This window comes from Chrysochloris asiatica, unplaced genomic scaffold, assembly GCF_000296735.1.
Source record: "Chrysochloris asiatica unplaced genomic scaffold, ChrAsi1.0 scaffold00003, whole genome shotgun sequence".
In the NCBI taxonomy this organism is placed as follows: Eukaryota; Metazoa; Chordata; class Mammalia; order Afrosoricida; family Chrysochloridae; genus Chrysochloris; species Chrysochloris asiatica.
In genome coordinates this window covers 42,256,178-42,273,727 of record NW_006408521.1, presented here as the reverse complement: position 1 = coordinate 42,273,727, position 17,550 = coordinate 42,256,178, and the positions used below count along the sequence as shown (strand labels likewise).

At 44.3% G+C, this 17,550-nt stretch overlaps 1 protein-coding gene across 24 annotated transcripts in view; it reads right to left on the bottom strand.

Moving 5' to 3' along the window:
• TCF7L2 (transcription factor 7-like 2 (T-cell specific, HMG-box)) overlaps positions 1-17,550 on the bottom strand; it is a 228,163-nt gene that overhangs the window by 10,158 nt on the left and 200,455 nt on the right. For 13 of the 24 annotated variants that reach the window (XM_006831352.1, XM_006831367.1, XM_006831362.1 and 10 more), the window contains 6 exons: positions 17,138-17,270; positions 14,431-14,533; positions 12,345-12,431; positions 5,846-5,971; positions 5,074-5,233; positions 4,436-4,543 (listed from right to left, as the gene is read on the bottom strand). In XM_006831352.1, the coding sequence (XP_006831415.1) occupies positions 4,436-4,543; positions 5,074-5,233; positions 5,846-5,971; positions 12,345-12,431; positions 14,431-14,533; positions 17,138-17,270 (717 nt within the window). Of the gene's footprint in view, positions 1-4,435; positions 4,544-5,073; positions 5,234-5,845; positions 5,987-12,344; positions 12,432-14,430; positions 14,534-17,137; positions 17,271-17,550 lie in introns of all 24 variants that reach the window. The other 11 variants (XM_006831357.1, XM_006831347.1, XM_006831358.1 and 8 more) reach the window with 2 other exon arrangements.

Genomic DNA, 17,550 nt, shown 5'->3' with positions numbered 1-17,550 from the left:
CCATTGTCAGTTCCAACTCATTGCGACCCACTTCTACTACACCATGGATTTGAACCACTGACCTTGCAGTTCAAACCAACATTGTAATCAAGTGCTTATTCTATAGTGCCATACCAGGACTCCATTAGGCTATACTGCCGGTATAGTCAATGTTTCCCTACTAAGAAACTCTTAGAAGTAAAGGTCATTCACATTCTCCAACTTGATCTTCTGGTTATTAACAGCATCATCCAGGAGACTTAGGGTCATCAATGAAAGAAATAGTTTTGCATTTCTATTTGTTTCAGAATGATCAAAGTAAGACTATGGATGCTGAGAGAGATTCAAGGTATGCTGACATCAACTCTAGAAGACAAAAGGACAAGGATAGCTCTCAAACACTTGAGATTTCCTTGTACCCTGTAAGCATTCATGGTTCAGTGGTAGAATCCTCGTCTTCCATGTAGAAGACCCGGGGTTCAATCTTCAGCCAAGGCACCCTAGGCACACCCACCACCTATCCCTCAGTGGAGGCTTCAGGTTGCTATGATGTTGAGCAGGTTTCAGAGAGCTTCCAGACTAAGATAAACTAGAAATAAAGGTCTCGCCATCTAAAAACCAATCTGTGAAAATCCTGTGGGTCACAATGGTTCTGTTATACATGGGACTGTCATAATTCGAGGCCAACAACAGCTAACAGCCAGGAGAACCACGAAGCAGAGATACCAGAGCTTTAGCTCCATCCAAGCAACCAAGAACCAGTGACTTCAGGGAGGCACCTCTAGTCTCTCCGTCTCAGGGCCAGAGCCACTTGGGAAACTTATCTTGGCTTGTAGTTCAATAGTACTTCTACTTGAATCATTTTATATTCCTTGGTGTTGTTGTTGTTGTCAGGTGCCATCGAGTCGGAACCGACTCATAGCGACCCCATGCACAGCAGAACAAAACAATGTCCGATCCTGGGCCAACCCCACCACCGCTACCACACTTGACTCCATCCATGATGCCCCTAGTCGCACTAAGAATTTTAAAAAGAAGTAGTGTACCTCCTAATGAGGTACACATTCCCAAAGTCTTTAGCTCCCCATCTCTGTGCACCCCCTGCAGGCAGCATCCTGACACCTGGCTGTCTTGGAATCGGCTAGAGGGTTAACGTTCCATATATTTAAGGAGTTAGCAGTCAAAATTCTTTCAACGGGGCACAGAAATGTTTCAACTACAAGGGGTGCCCATACTTCTAAGTAATCTTTAATACAGTGGTCACCCATTTTCAATCTCTTATAATGTATTGGGGAAAGGCAGCTGAAAACTCCTCTTCCCCTGGGACGCCGACAGTGTAGGAAACATAACTGAGATGTTAATGATGGAGGAAATGATCGTTTAGACTAAAGGTTTCCAGAGGACAGGGGCTGTGTCCTATCAGGAAAGAGACCAGTTGAAATTTAATAAGCATGACTTAGTGAAGAGGGAGATTGATCTCAAGGAAAGCGACATAACCCCTTTAAAGGTAGCAAAAGGCTTAACATACGGGAGGTAAAGGAAAACAAAAGGAGCTCTGATAGCGTAGTGGTTACGAATCGAGCTGCGACCCTTAAGGACTGCAGTTCGAAACTACCAGCTGCTCCACGGGAGAAAGATGAGGCTTTCTACTCCCATAAAGATTTACAGCCTCGGAAACCCTATACAGGGTCGCTATGAGTCAGAACCGATTCTATGGCACACAACAACAACAGGGAAAAAACAAAGCCACTGCAGATATGCAAATGACCTAGGTTTTCTATCCTCTATCTAACCTAGAAGAGCTAGGGAAAAAAATAAGGGTAATAATAATGTCCTAAAACAATACTCAAGTCTAGGTATCACTATGGTATCAAAATGTTTTTGTGCTCTAGAATGTGCCAAGTTTAACAATCCAAATGGGACTGTTTGACTCAATTCATTTTTCCTGAGCTAGCAATATGAAGACTCATCACCATTTGGCTGGAAAAATGGTGACAATAAAGAATCATGAGATTGACTCAGGAAACTTCTTCTGGAAGAACCTCTCAGAATTTACAGATCATCAAGTCATTTCTGGAAACTCCTGTCAAGGCAGTTCCAAAGAAATACTGACAAGGTCCTGCCATAATTAAATTCACAAAAGCTTCAAGTCTCTGATGCTTGCTCTTCAGACTGTTTCTAGGAACAAGGAAAGAAGGCGAGAGAGAGAGGTGGAGGGAGGGATGGGAAGAGCCATGTGCCTGAGTCATCAGAATAGGCATCAGGCAGTGGCTTTGACAAGAGATAGGTTTTTTAAGTCCTAAATCCAGATCTACCTCTAAGCTTTCTTTCAAGTGTTATCAAGAGCTCCTACATCATGCCAAACCATTCCCAATGTAAAACTCAGCTAACATCATTTCAACTGCTTCATGGACCTTCTGAAACCTAGAAAGCATGACACAAAAAGCCTCGGGCATTACTTCGTGGCAGTGACTCTCGCAGCAGGCAGGCGGGGCACAACATTCTTTTGAAACGATCACACAACATCTGCCTTGTATCTTTGTGAACATGACACCTTGCACAACTCCAGGGGCGCCATTCACAGAGACCCTGGGGTGGATGGCTTGCCTTAGAGCTGTGCACTGCACACCCTCGTCAGCTGTACATCAGGTCACACTACGACCCAATCTACCTGCTGGAGAGACGAGAGTTCTAGAGTAGTTCAACTCCTCTCTGGGACGCCATTCTACATGATTCAAAGATTGGGTCTGGAGCAGGTAGAAGCTAGAGATGAGCTCCCTCAACTTGGGGCTGGAAACCAGAAGAGGAGATACAACGAAAATGGCATAGCTAGGTGTGTACAAGTTGTGGGGCCTGCCTGCTGCTGGGAAAGTCCACCAGGTGGGGACGAGCAGCAGACCTATGGGAAAGCATAGACTTTCTCACACTCTTCCTCACAGTGCCTGAAGGCCAGTGTCCCCACTACACACATGCTGGGAGCAAATGGAAATGGTTCCAAGCAGTTAAGATGTGGACTCTCGGCAGAGCCAATGCCCCACTTGAGAGGTGTTAGCACTGGTTCTAGTTTTAGCTCCCAGGAGGGGTCCAGTTTAGAGACCAGTGCTGGCCGCTGAGGGTGGTATGACCTAGGAGGAGGCAGTGAAAGGGACACAGGAGTCAAATCTGCTAGCCTCTGTGTTCCGTGCTCCATGCTCCATGCTCACCTACATACCAGAGCTGACTAGCCAACCTGGGCACCCAGGTATGAGGATACAAAGGAAGGGAACTAAAGATGCCATCACAGTAAGTACAGTAAGCAGAGTCCATGCAGGTGCGCTGTGACTTCTGGGGAATGGCGAGTTCTGAGACAGTGAGACACACAAGTCTGTCTGACGTCCCTCTGAACCACCACAAGATCTGGGTGCACACTGAGTTCACAATCACTAATGGTTTCATAGCTCCCAACTCACGTCGGGGAGCGTCGTGCCGATGATGTCAAGACGGAAAGCTGGGTGAGAAGAGTGTGGACTGGCAACAGAAATCAGCCCATGGCTCCAGGTCACCGGCAGGAGAAAGGAAACTGTCACTGATATGAAGACAAAGTGGTAAAACCACTTATTCAGCCCGAGTGTCAGGCCATAAAGTGCCAGGCATTCCACCCATTGACAGAGTAGAGAGAGCCCTGAACTGGGGCTATTGGGCAAAAGGCAGAGCAAGTGGTAAGTGTGACAAGCCACAGAGGACTCCAAATCAAAAAGAAGAGTCTATCTATGGGAGAAGACAACGCTCAAGTGTCACAACCGGAGCTAGCAGAAAAACAGTAATTAATCCTCCTGTGTTGACTGAAAACCAGGAGAGAAAAGTAGGTAGCTGCTGGAGCCAACACCGAACTCACAGAACACACACATCATCTAGCACACACCTAGCCCAGGTATTCAGTCCATTCTGCCCAAGGATGACTTCCACTGGTTCCTTTCAGGGATATTCCCATCATGCCCTGTGAGGATGAAACAAGCTTCCTATGTCTACTGCACCATGGGATAAGGTGCTTGTATTGGCTTTCGCTCTGAAGGATAAAGGCTCTGCTAGACGAACTCTGAGGAAACAAACTCATTCCCCTTCCTTCCTGCACTCCTCACTGGTCTTTCCCTGTAAGGCCAACCCACCACTACAGAGCACATACACAGGAAGCTAGGCTGGTGCCTAAGAGTTCGGCTTGGCAAATCCTGAAGCCACAGCACTAAAGATGTAGACAAGCAGCTCCAAAGGGCCCTGGCCCTGGAACCGTAACATCCACTTCTTGTGACCTCTCAGAAGAATGATGGAGGTATGGAATGGAGCCGAAAACACCTCCAAGCCAGAGCTTGAACAGGCCACATGGCTCGGGGGTCTGATGCCCTTTGGCGGTTACCATTTGTGTCCCTGTGGCACACAATACATCCACACAGACTGGTCCCCAGAAAAGGGGCCTACTTACATAGTTATCTCGCGCAGACCAGCCAGGGTAGAGCTGCATATGCAGTTGTCGTTCCTTCCGAGCTAGCTCGTAGTACTTTGCTTGTTCTTCTCTGGACAGTGCATGCCACTAGAGGAGTGCAGGGAGAAGAGAGGCATGCAAAAATGTCACAAACACACAAGGGCCAGGCTGTGAGGAACAGTCTTGGGCAAATCCATTCAGAAACGCTATCATATGCGGATTAAGGCCATGGTTTGAAAGACTTGGCGGTCTGCTTCCAGAGGTCACAACCATGAAAAGTCTATGGGGCAGGGAGCTACTCTGATGCACCCAGAGTCGCTAGGAGTCAGAATTGACAGTGTCTGCTTCTTGATCTTTTGATTAGGGAAATAACAGGAGTGTGGGGACCCAAACTAGACTTTTCAATTATACTGTCAGAATGTCTCACCAACTGCTCTCTCTAGGGACAGAAGAGGAGATTCTGGTAATATCTGTTGGGAGAGTGGAATTGCCAATCTGACTCAAGAAAGACCATCAAAGGAGTCAGAATGGGGCTCAAAGAATTCTCAGGGTAAGTGAGGACAGGGGCGTCTTCCACCCCACAAGAGGGAGATGTGTCCTCGCCCATCTTCCCCCTTTTCCCACCACAGCAAGCCTACCCGCCGCCCGAGGATCTGGTTAATGGCTGCACTTTCTTTCAACGTGCACTCGGCTACGACCTTTGCTCTCATTTCCTTCATATACAACATGAATGCGTTAAGAGGTTTCTTTATGTGGGGCTTCTTCTTTTCTTCTTCCTTTTTGGAGTCCTGATGCTTTCTGCATAGAGACACAACAGACAGACACAACCCTGTCAAGAGTCACGTGGTCTGGCTTTCTCCCCAGCATAAAGCCCTCTTCTGGCTCCTCACACCCAAACCTAGCAATTTTGAATAAAAAGCCCACTTCCACTTTTGGTCTTCTCCACCCTGGAAAATGGGACAAAAATAGACTGAGAAGGGGGTGGAGGAAGAGTGAGATCTCGTAATCAACTTCCTCAAGTTTCACAAATATACAATTTTCCCAAGCCGGAGGCAAAAGCACATGGCTACCTTCTCCATCTCAAGAGGTTATCTCTCAATCTTTCCAAACCACCACCACATATTTCAGTATGGAGTGAGGGCTGAGGGAAGTAGTTGAAACCCCAATCTAGTCAAGAACAGAAAAAAGGGAGTTCTGGTCTACCTCACAGTGGGTGCAATCTGTCCAATTGTCACGATCCATCTCCTCCCCCTCCCTCTTTGTGCGGAATCCCAGGCCTCACAAAGGTTGGATGTTGACTGGACTCGAAGCAAAGCCAGGTCAACCCCAGGCAGAGATCCATCAACCCACCAGCTACAACAGCTCTCTTGGGCTCACCAGACAGGAAGTGCTAAGGGCTACACAACTTACGAGCTATGCAGTGAGCCAACGTCGCTCTGGGACGATTCCTGCTTGACTGTCGGCGTGACTATGGCCGGGTGGGGAATGCCAGTCGTGTGTAGAGTATGATGTGGTGGGACCATATGGGGTGGGAACCTAGAAGACAGGAAGCTGTGTAAATCGTCAGAATAAAAATGAATGAATGGGGAGAGATGTGTACACATCATTTAAAAAAACAAGGAACAAAAACAACAACAACACAGCATGTAACACTCACATGAAAGCAGCCCAAGGCATATGAAACCTGTCAGCATTAATTAGCAATAAATTAAACATAATGATTCTCATAATGTCATTAAAGCCAATCTTCTCCGTCATTATTGCTACTGACATGAGACATTACAATTTTTAACATCTTTAGCAAAAGACAAATTCAACTGATGTACTTGGGCGGAGAAGTGGGTTTAGACTACCTGCCAGAAATCGCACGTCCGCTTTCTTTTCAAGCCATTATTAGTGGCATCTAAGGAGACATTTTCTAAGTCCTCATCAGCTCCAGAATGAAAGGAGAAATCTTTTGTTACATATTGACAGTGAAATAAAATATTAATGCGGCTCAAGTACACACAGATTTTGGGCAATGCTGGGCCATCCCTCGTTAGACCTCATTCTCTTGATGGCTGTAGTCAAATCCTACCACTTTGAAAAAATGGGTGAGTAGGCAGAACAATGTGTGGGGGAACCCCAACATTTCCGTTTTAGTTCTCTTCATGAATCACTGATATTTTTCACAGTGTGTATCCTCTTATGGAAAAGTAGCGGAGAAAGCAGTATTTCTGCATACAAAACAATGCAACTTTACATTCCAATTCCCATCATTCCCTAGCTCAACCCATTTGAGGATTCCAGCATCATCTGTGCTTAAGAACATGCTGTCTACGCATTAAGAGACCTTCTAAATAATTATGAAAATTGTAAGCCAAAAAATAAAAAGTTTGTTTTTCAGTCTAGTGTGGGTCATTTTTAGGACAATTCTTTGAATCCCATTTTCAGCCCTGAAGAGGCATTTCCCAGGCATGGAAATCAGTCGGAACATAAGCAGCTCATTTCAAAATACTCTCTTCTCCACCCATCTGCAAACTGATAATTGGGTCCAACAAACAGCTTTTACACTGAGTCATCATGGGTTAGAAGAACCATCCCTCTTAAAAACTAACTTTTAAGTATTTCTGTGGTGACAAATAGGGTGAAGGGAGAATCCTAAGAGAAAAGAAAATGGCAGCGTCCTGGCAAGGTCAGGCCAGTGAGCAGATTGGGCAGCTGCGGCGGTAAGGGAAATCCAAACCGTAGCACCTGCCAATGCTTTCTTACCAAGCCTCAACCCAAGCCAACCCAACACACCTTCCTAGGAATGACCACTTGCTCTTCAGAGAACCAATCCGGAGGAGTTTTACTGGTAACTGAGCCAGCCGGCTCTTGTTCGGGCAATGGAAATACTAGTGAGAGTTTTAGAACAACAGTTGTTTTTCTAAGGGATCTTGTATTTTTTTACAAGACACTGTTCATAGATGGACTGGCGATGACAGTGTTGTTGTTGTTGTTGTTGTTGTTGTTAGGTGCTATCGAGTCAGTTCCGAAGCACAACAACCCAGTGCACAACACAACAAAACACTGCCCGGTCCTGTGCCAACTTAATTGTTGCTGTTAGAACCACTGCTGCTGCAACTGAATCTCACTATGTCAAATCTATCTCATTGGGGGTCTCCCTCTTCTCGCTAACCCTCTACTTTACCAAGCATGATGATGTCCTTCTCCATTAAAAAAAAAAAATGTACCAAGTATGAATTTAGACACTGGTGAAAAGTACAGTACTAATGAAATCTACACAGATAGATAGACAGCAAACATTATGAATGAAGAAGGCAGAAGTTTTGAGGGGGGCACAGTGACCCCGGATACTTGACTTGGAAATTACATCTCAGTGGGGTCCTCTCTTGTCTTTCTTTGCCTTTAACATGAAAGTTGATGTTTGAACATCCCATCTGGTTGCTAAGAAATCTTTTTTCGGTATGGTGTTAGTAATTTGGTTATATCAACATTTTTTTTTTTTTTAAATCTTTTAGTAACAATCAAAAATGTGAAAGCCAACGTTCAAAGTTTAGTAGTAATAGCATGCTGTTTAAAAAGAAGAATCAGGCAAGTCCATTTGTTGTTGTTGACTGCTATCGAGTCAGTTCTGAAACCCTGTGCAGGGTTTCTGAGGAGCAGCTTGGTGGTTTTGAACTACTGATCTTGTGGTTAGCCATTTATTACTCACCCTACAGCGCCACACCAGGATTTAGGGTATCCAAAAAGGGGTAGAAAGACAAAACAAATAAAACAACTGCCATCTCACTCCTGCCACCATAAAAAAAACCCAAGAGAACGCCCTACGTAAGTATTGGGTTACCCCTGTTCATTCCCTTTGCTCTAAGGCCCAGGAGAAGTGTAAGTTAACACGTGTTCGGCGGAGCCCTTGGGTGAAGTGGCAGCTATTACTGTGAATTTTAAAGGCTTCATACTCCTCAAATACATATGTTTCCTTCCTGTAGAATGAGAATCTGTGTATAGACGGATGGGGAGAGTGAAGAGAGAGAGAGAGAGAGAGAAAAGCAATGTGCGTATGTGTGCCAGCGAGCATGCGCCAAATACCCCAGGAGACCCCACTGCTGGAGTACCTTTCGGAGTGGGGACAATGTCCAAGTGCAACAACCCAGACCCAACACTTCTAATTTTACATGCCTACACTGGTAGGTGTCCACCTGGAACACATACAGCGGCAGGGAAGTGGACTGTGTGGGTGGGTATGGGTAGGATGCACATCTTCGCTATGAACTTTCTTTCTGCAGACAATATTTCACGCAATGCAATAAACACCCTAAAAATTCTAAGCAGCTCATTACATCCCCCCCATCTGCTTTTATGGCTTCAAGCCAGAATATAATGATGAGCCTTTACTTGTTAAGGACAACTAATTTTTGTTTCTGGCTGTCTCGGGGGCTCCTCGCTTACTCACTCTTACTTTGCCTCACTGTTGACATGTTTCTGTTAACTGGATGACATCTGCCGGCCTTGATTTTCTGCACAAGCAGCAGGATGCATTTTCCAGTGCAACAATACTGCTCTGAGTTGCATGAGATTTGTCATGATTCTCTCATTTTCCCCCTTGCACTCGTAACATTTCATCTCTTCCTGCCTTATTTTTTGTGAGTCACGGTGCACCCACATTATGGTTTATACATGATCTCGCTCCCTTTGAAGCCGGCAGATTTCAGAACCTGCTCTCGTCAAGAGAAGAGTCTTGCACCAATTTAGCAGGCTGAGGGCCCGGAGCTCCAACATCTCAATCTAAAGGGGGTCACAGGGTGGCACAAGTGAGTGTCAGCGAGAGCTGTTTAATTGCCAATCTAGGCTTCTCCATGGTGTTTAAAGTATAATGACCCATCACTTAATTCTGAGACGTCCTGGCCCCGCTGCTGAATAGAATGAATATCAAAGGGTGTTCTGGAGCAGGGCAAGCTGCCTACATTTCCCATAACTACCATAAGTATAATAGTCCTATACTTCTGTCGCCCCATTACCACAATAATGTATTTAATTTGCTGTATACGCTTTTTAACTAGCTACCTTTCATAAGGCCTACCTGGGGAATCGGCTGTCTCCCCCTGCCCCTCACCTTTCCTCCCACCATTCCTTTCTCTCTCTTCTTGGCCCCCCTGCCCACCTACAAATCCTTGACTCACCTCCTAATGATAATTCAATCGATAAGCTTAACCCCAACCCCTATCCTGTGATGACTTCACTGCGTTTAACCTCTGGAATCCACCAAACCAACAAACACACACAATAAGCAGGTACGGTAGACAGATGCTGGGAGGAGAGAGGATGTGTGTGCTGTGGCTTTGAGCCACTCGGCCTTTGCTCGCCTCCTGAGGGGGACTCCCTCTTCATTTCCAGGCGTTACGGGGTTGTGGTGACATCACTTCATGAATGTAACCCTCCTCTTTTACACACCAGCTTTTCCTCCCACCTAACCTATTCTGGTGTGAGTTTTGATTTGTAGATGTGAAATGCACAGTTAAGATTATACAATAAAGATAAAACAACTGCAAATAGCATACATGTTAAGTTTGTTTTTTATTAACGAACAGGATTCGCATTCTGTCCTCTCATCAAAGCCACTCTTTGTCAGGAAGACAAGCTCCACTGTAGTCTGTCTTCCCCACCCACACCCGTCTCTCCAGGCTTGGGCTTCTCATACTGGCCACATGGATTGGGGGAGGAGGTCGGGGACAGCAACTTTGCCATGTAATGCATGCTAACTTAATTATGGGCCATCATCAAAATGGATTAGTTGCTTCAGCCCATCAGGAAAGTCTAAACCTCCACCGATTTAATTAACTTGACTTAAAATCAGATGAACAGAAGATAAAACTATCATTAAGAGCAATTAGTGACTACTTACACATACTGCTGCCAACCAGTTTGTAAATAAACTAGCAGTCCCTGAAAAATTAGCCAGAATTCATCAGAGATAGAAAATGGAGAATACAGGGATTAGAAAGAAGCAGGTATCCACACACACACACACACACACGAATATACAGGAGTCCTGGTGTGGCGCTGTAGGATAAGCACTTGACTGCTAACCACAAGGTCAGCTGTTCAAACCTACCAGTTGCTCTTCGGAAAGTTGGAACTGACTCCACGACACTTAGCAACAAAAACAGTATATGTACTTGTTTATTTTTTTACCAAGAAAAGATAGTTTTATCATTATGAGTCGAAATGAGACTTGATGGTACCTAACTAGCAATAACAGTGTCACATATAGAATATCAGAGCATGGTACTGCATGTAATAAATACCACGGACATTTTACAGGTAAGAACATTGAGGCTCAGCGAGACTAAATAACTTGCCCAAGTTCACAGAGGCTAGAGCAGTGAAAGAGGTAGGATTCACCCTCATTGGGGTAGACTCCCAGGCCAAAGGTTTCCCACTCCTCTTTTCATCATGGTGGTCACTGAGCACTTGAAAGATGGCTAGTCTGAATTGAGCTGTGTCGTCTTTGCAAAATAAACACCAGACTTCAAAAACGTATTAAGAAAATAAAAAGGATGTAACTAGCTCATTAATATTTTTAAAAATATTAGTTACATGTTGAAATAATATTTAGGATATACTGGATATAGTGGAGTCCTGATATGGTGCTGTGGGTTAATGTGTCAGACTGCAAAGTCATTTGAACTGCAAGGTCGGCGGTTCAAACTCACCAGCTGCTCCTCGGAAACCCTATACAGGGCTGCTCTGGGTCGGAATTGACTTGATGGCACTTAACAACAACAACACTGGATATAATGGGGTAAGTGAAATATATTATTAAAATTAATTTCAGCTGGAAAAAAAAAAAGATGGCTTAATTTTTAAAGGATTTAATTTAAAAAAAACAAAAAACAAAAACAAAACTACATAGACCAACTATGGTAGTCACCAGCCATATGTGATGCTCAAACACTAGCTCAAGTAGAGATGTGCTCCAAGTGTAAAACCTACACTTGTTTTCAAAAACCAAGTACCAAGGAGACACAGGGAGGAAGCGGGTTATGTGATGTTATGTGGACTGTAATCATTGAAATGAAATGAAGTGTATGTATGATTTGTTGAATATAAAACTGGTAGTCTGTTTCATTCAATTCATAATAAAACATTTTTAAAAAATAAATGTAAATACCAAAAGAAAAAAGCATGTAAAACCTCATTCAAAAATTTTCCTTTTTTAACAGTTTGTGTTGAACTGTATATACTGGTATACTGGGTTAAATAAAATACATTCTTAGAGATAACTTCATCTGAATGGTTAAATTTTGCTATAGTCATAATTTTTTAAAATAACTTCACTTGTTTCCTTTTTTGTTTTTGAAATGTAGCTAATTAGTCCTGGTGTGGCACTGTAGGCTCAGCACTGGAATGCTAATGTAAGGCTTTCAGTTCAAAGCCATCAGCGATACCTCAGAAACCCTATACAGGGTCGCTATGAGTCATAACCAGCTCCATGGTACTTAACAACAACAGCTAGAAATTTAGCATTCTGTATGTGGTTAACTTATATGAATCCTTCTTGTGGAGGGTGGAGGGAGGGCCCTTTCACATTGTATATGAAGAGTCTAAGCTTTGAAAAGATGAATATGCTTTCCGCAAACTCTTCTTAGGCAGAATAGAACAGAGAAAAGACACTAAAAATAGCTCTTCGTGCCTTTTTCCCCCTGCCTCCTTAAACAATATATATAAATTGCTCAATTAAACTGGCTCAATGATTTGACCTAAAAAGACATCCCATCACCTACCTTGGAATCCCAGGGCAATGTGTCAGCACATTCTAGGGGTCCCGTCTAATGTTACCCCACTGACACCACCAGAAGTTGCAAGCCCTGTGGCCTTACGGATGTCTAGAGAACTTTCCCAGAAGGCTCCAGTTCTTGGAACTCACCTGGACATGGAAGCGTTGACGGTCAGAGCTGTCGGGTAGGGGTGTCTGAATCCTCCTGTCGTGATGGGATACACGGGCTGACCTTGCCTACAAAGAAGGGGGTAAAACGTGAGCAAGTGGAAACATGGGTGGGGGAAGGGAAGAGGAGGAGGAAAGGGGAAAGGTCGCTCTACACAGTAAGCCTTATTCTCATTTGATCAGAACAAAAATCTTGGGGATTGTACAGGAAGGATCAAAGGGAAGAAACACAGAACAATTTGAATGCCATAAATCTGATAGGAATGGCTAATTAAATTTTATAACCTCTGCTTATGTCAATAGAGACCCTCTCCCCAAGCTGAAACTAGGTGTTTTGTTGTAATAATTAAAGGCGAAGTCTCGCTTGCTTTAATGGAATCATCACACTAATTGAGGGCTACACATCCAAAGGAAAACAATAATGAATGTAAATTTATACCAAAATAAAGTACAGTGAATCAAAGGACTTCAGTTGCGCTTTGGGCCTCTTTCGGTATTTAGATCTTGGTGAGAAAACATTAAATTAACAGAGCTTAATTTGTAGCCTTTTGTCAAATTAACAAGTGTTGACAAGAGTTACCGGGGGGAGAGTCCCCAAGAAGAATTGTGGGTAACCAATAGACAATCACACCTCATTACAATAATTAAAAAATACAGCAACATGCAAAATAGCATCCTCATGAAAGACACACAACTTTTTCTGACAGAGGGCTGTCTGAGTTGGTGATTCCTTTTTATCTAGCCTTCAAGTGTCTCCCCATCAGCTGAGGGGAGCAAGTGATTACTAACAACTGTTCAAGAAGTGGCCCATCCCATTGAAAAAGAAATGGGTCATAGGCTCATGTTCATGTCTACTCTCCAAACAAAAACAAGCAGGGTGAAAATAAGCAAAAACCGACACCTAAGGTTAGTATCCCATCCAATGACTGACTATAGAGAAAAGCTGTTTCGTTTTGCTCCACTTGAGTAATGAGAATTGAATTGGAAGAGAAATCACTCTATGTTTTCATTCTTTAATACTCTGAAATGATGTCGTCCCCAAGACTCAAACTTGAAGGTTTTTACTACAATTTTCTTTTGACTTCTGTTTGGATTCAACAAATCGTTCTGTGCTTTTCTTAGCGAATAAAAGATCATTGATATGAAGAAATTCATACAAAAAACACAAAATCAAAAATACATTTCATTGACATACACACTACAACTTATACATTAAAGACTTTTCTATTCTGTCTGTAAAACACACGTGTCTAAAGTTGTATAATGACAGTTAGTGGGTGAAATTACTTCAGAAGGAAGACTGAGTAAAAGAATGGCAAATTGGAAAAGGCAGTTGAATTTGCTGGGCACTGGGGCAGAGATACCAGGAAGTTGTTGTTGTCTTGGAGTGAGAGTGGGAGCTGGCCTGACCCCACCCCTCCCTCCAAATTAAGTAAAGCATTCAATGAGCAAAGAACTTCAGAGAGATTCTACTTAAACAACACAGAGCTTCTCTTTAGACAAAACTTCTCACTGTTGTCATCCTTAGGAGCATGGGTCAGGAAGCGGCTGGAGCTTGTGGTATTCTGAGAACAGCCCCTTTCCATCCCAGGATCTCCAAACTAGGTTGGCTTCTGTTCTAGCTCTCCTGCCCCCTACATCAATTCCTAAAAGAGATGACTCAGCTGCCTTGTTCAAAGGCAGGACTCCAACTGGGGCTCTGAAATGGTGCAAGGGTTCTAAACGCCAAAAGAGCAACTACAACCAACTTCACTGGACTGACACCCTCAAACCCTTCTGAAATTCCCAGAGCACCTTAAGGGCACCTTTGTCTAGAGTGGAACACCTAGAGCCGCTAAGTATAGGTGCAGAAGTATAGTTTGTTTGTTTCCCTTACATAATCTATCTGTTGACTACTGATTTGCCTGCTTACCCACAGGATACCTTAACAAGCAGCTTCCCCACACCCTATCAATGTCCTCCCCTTCCCCCAGCCCTGTCTCCCAAAGCACACACATGTATGCACAGAATAAATAATAAGCATGCCCATGTAAAAACAAAAAGGAAATTAAAAAATGGAACTGCTTACTGTGGTACTAACCATCCTAGCGGATGGGGGATTTGTCCTACGGTGCCAGGCGATAGTGGGTAATATGGAGATATATCTGGAGGGTGTGGAGGTCGTGGGATTCCTGAAAAGAAACAGCAGCATTTTAGGTACAACAGGGAAAGAGAAGGGAAGAGAAACCATTGGGGAAGTTTAGAGGGAGTTCTTTCTTCTGTAAGTCCGACACAAGGTTCTTCACAAGATCATGATCATAGACTTCCCTGGGACTTTCGCCTTACCCACCCCTCCCCACTCTGGGAGCTCTGGTAGTGTAGTGGTTATGAGTCGGGTTGCTAACCTCAAGGTCAGCCGTTCGAAACTACTAGCCATTCCGTGGGAGAATGATGAGGCTTTCTGCTCTAGTAAAGATTTACAGCCTCAGAAACCCAATGTAGGGTTGCTATGAGTCGGAACCAACTCCACAGCACATCCAGTCATCTCATACTAGATGGACTGATACACTAGACAGCACTGGCCAGACTCAGAAAATGTCATATTGAGCATGTCTGCCAAAGTGAAGACTGTGATTATTTGAATTTTTAGTAAGTCAAATGCTCAGCACATAGTAGGTGATCAATGAATGCCTTTTGATTTATCAGTTTACCCTCTTAACTTCGAATGATGGACCTACCTGAGAGTTAGTCCTCTGGTTATCCACATACTTTCTGAGTTGCCCTATGTCTTTTGAAAGGTTATACTTGCCTTCTTTTAGGGGAAATTTAAAAAAAAGCTTAACTGCCTTAGGAAAGTCTTTTCCTCAGCTTTGAAGATGAATTGTAAGAGAAATTGACACAATTCAAGTGGTTTCTTATTCAGGCTAGAATCAGAACCAAAGGGCCAGGAGATGTTGGATGTTTGCTATGCTTGATTCTACAATAATCTAGTTTGCTAGAAGACAAATTCACCTGGGTGAATTAATCCTATCTGTTGACTAAGCCCAGCTTTTCTTCCCAAGGCAGAGAATCTTCATGCGGTACATGAGTGAATTCTGAAGGCCCAAGCCACCACATACTAAGTCCACAGAAGCACATCCTGCAGTCTGAGAGAATAAGAGTCTGGGGGCAATTCTGACGGAAAGAGAGCTGAAGTGGGAAGCAAAATGAACACCATGGGCTTAAGCGGAGTATTGAAGGGAGTGAGGGGCGCGTTGGTGGATGAAAACGACTTCATTTTTTAAAAAATTCATTCAGGAAGCTTTTAATCTGCAAATTAAGTCTCCCTGGGTAACATTTTTCATGCAGGCATTGCTTTCTCTCTATTACAAAAACCAAACAGATTAGCTGGACTTGGACCATACACCGAGCCATTTACACACTTAAAAGAATGTTCACAGAGGAAAAGTAAACAGTCTACAGACGTTAATCATATGTTTTACGATAACTATTTAAAAGCTATTCCCTGTACTACCATTATTTAAATGAGACGTTGATGCTGTCATTCACTCAGAGAGCTGGGCTTCCCCCAGCTGTCCTAGAGCAAGGCTGAGTCCCCACAAGCACAAAGAGTGCTCAGTAGCGGCCAGGTCGGTGAAAACCAGCTAATGTGTGGCTGTATTCAGGGGCAGCCGAGGCCCCTAAATAACACCCTACCTCAGCCTGAACCCAGCGATTTCCTCTGACAAAGTGTCACCGAATCACCATTTAAAATCCACCCTAATTAACTAGCTGGGAGCAGAAACCCCTAGCCAGAGCTCTGTTCCGCCGAAAAGCCACTCTCCCAACCAAGATCACCCTTCCTGTGAGTTGTGGCTGTCAGCTTGCTCTAAATCTTGCTTGGCGGTGGTGGTTATGTGCCGTGGAGTCAGTTCCAACTCACAGAGACCCTGCTTAGGACTTTACAGGAGCCAAAATCCTCCTCTTTCTCCCACAGAAAAGCTGGTAATTTCGAACTGCTGACCTTGAGGTTGGCAGCCCAACTCATAACCACTATATTACCAGGGTTGTTGTTGTTGTGTGTCGTGGAGTAGGTTCCGACTCATAGTGACCCTGTACAGGGTTTCCGAGGCTATAAATCTCTACGGGAGCAGAAAGCCTCATATTTCTCTCGCGGAACAGCTGGTAGTTTCGAACTGCTGACCTTGAGGATAGCAGCCCAATTCATAGCCACTACATTACCAGGGCTGTAGGGGGTGCTAAAAGTAATATCATATTTTGGCTCTCTCTCTCTCTCTCTCCACTTTGATGAAAAAGAAGTCAATAAAGAAGTGGGTGGAAAGACGAAAAGTGGCAACTCTGGACCAAGATCCTACAGGCTGTTCTATGATGAAATGGCGAATCCTCCCTGGGATTCAGTTTTCACATCTGTAAAATGGGCTCAATAATACCCAGTCTCTGGCTGGGGAAGGAGAACCCATATACATCAGTAAAGAGAACACAGAACCCAGTTCTAGAGGTAACACTAACACACCTCTGTCAGCTGACTAGTGTCCCATCACTGCCAAGGGAAACAGGGAGCCCGGCGAAGCCTCTAGAATGATTACATTCTGGAGTTATGAGCCTCTCTTGGGAAACCCTGAGTGATTTAGGCCCCTGTCAGGGGTACTGTGGGCTAAGCACATCTTCAGCATTGCAGGTAGACCTTTTCAAGATGGAGTGAAGGCACTCATTCCCTAGGCTCTGACATCCTCCAAGGGCCTTCTCAAAACCCAAGAGAGGAAGGGGAGCCCAGCCCATCACTGCCCCAGGCCTACCTGTTTTGGGGTCAACATCGGCTGGTAAGTGTGGAGGTGGGTTTCCTGGGGTGAAGTGTTCATTGCTGTACGTGATAAGAGGCGTGAGGGGGTGCACATGGTGGGGATGCTGCACAACCGGCACTTTGTTCGACTGTTGGAAGAACAGAGACAGTCACCATCAAGCAGCTTCCTCAGACACCACCCATCTGGATTTGAGAAGTTGCATTCAACATTCCCCGCCCCCCACCATGAAGATGAACAGATCTCTGGGTAGGTTTGCTTCTGCTCTGACCTCCCCACTGTGTTTGTTTTTAAAACACCTTCTCCAGTAGCCCCATTATGAAGTCCAGGGGTCTGTATTCCCCAAGTACAACTAAGTCAGAAGCAGGGGACTTTAATCCCCCAGACCTACTGCATTCTTACAGGGCAAG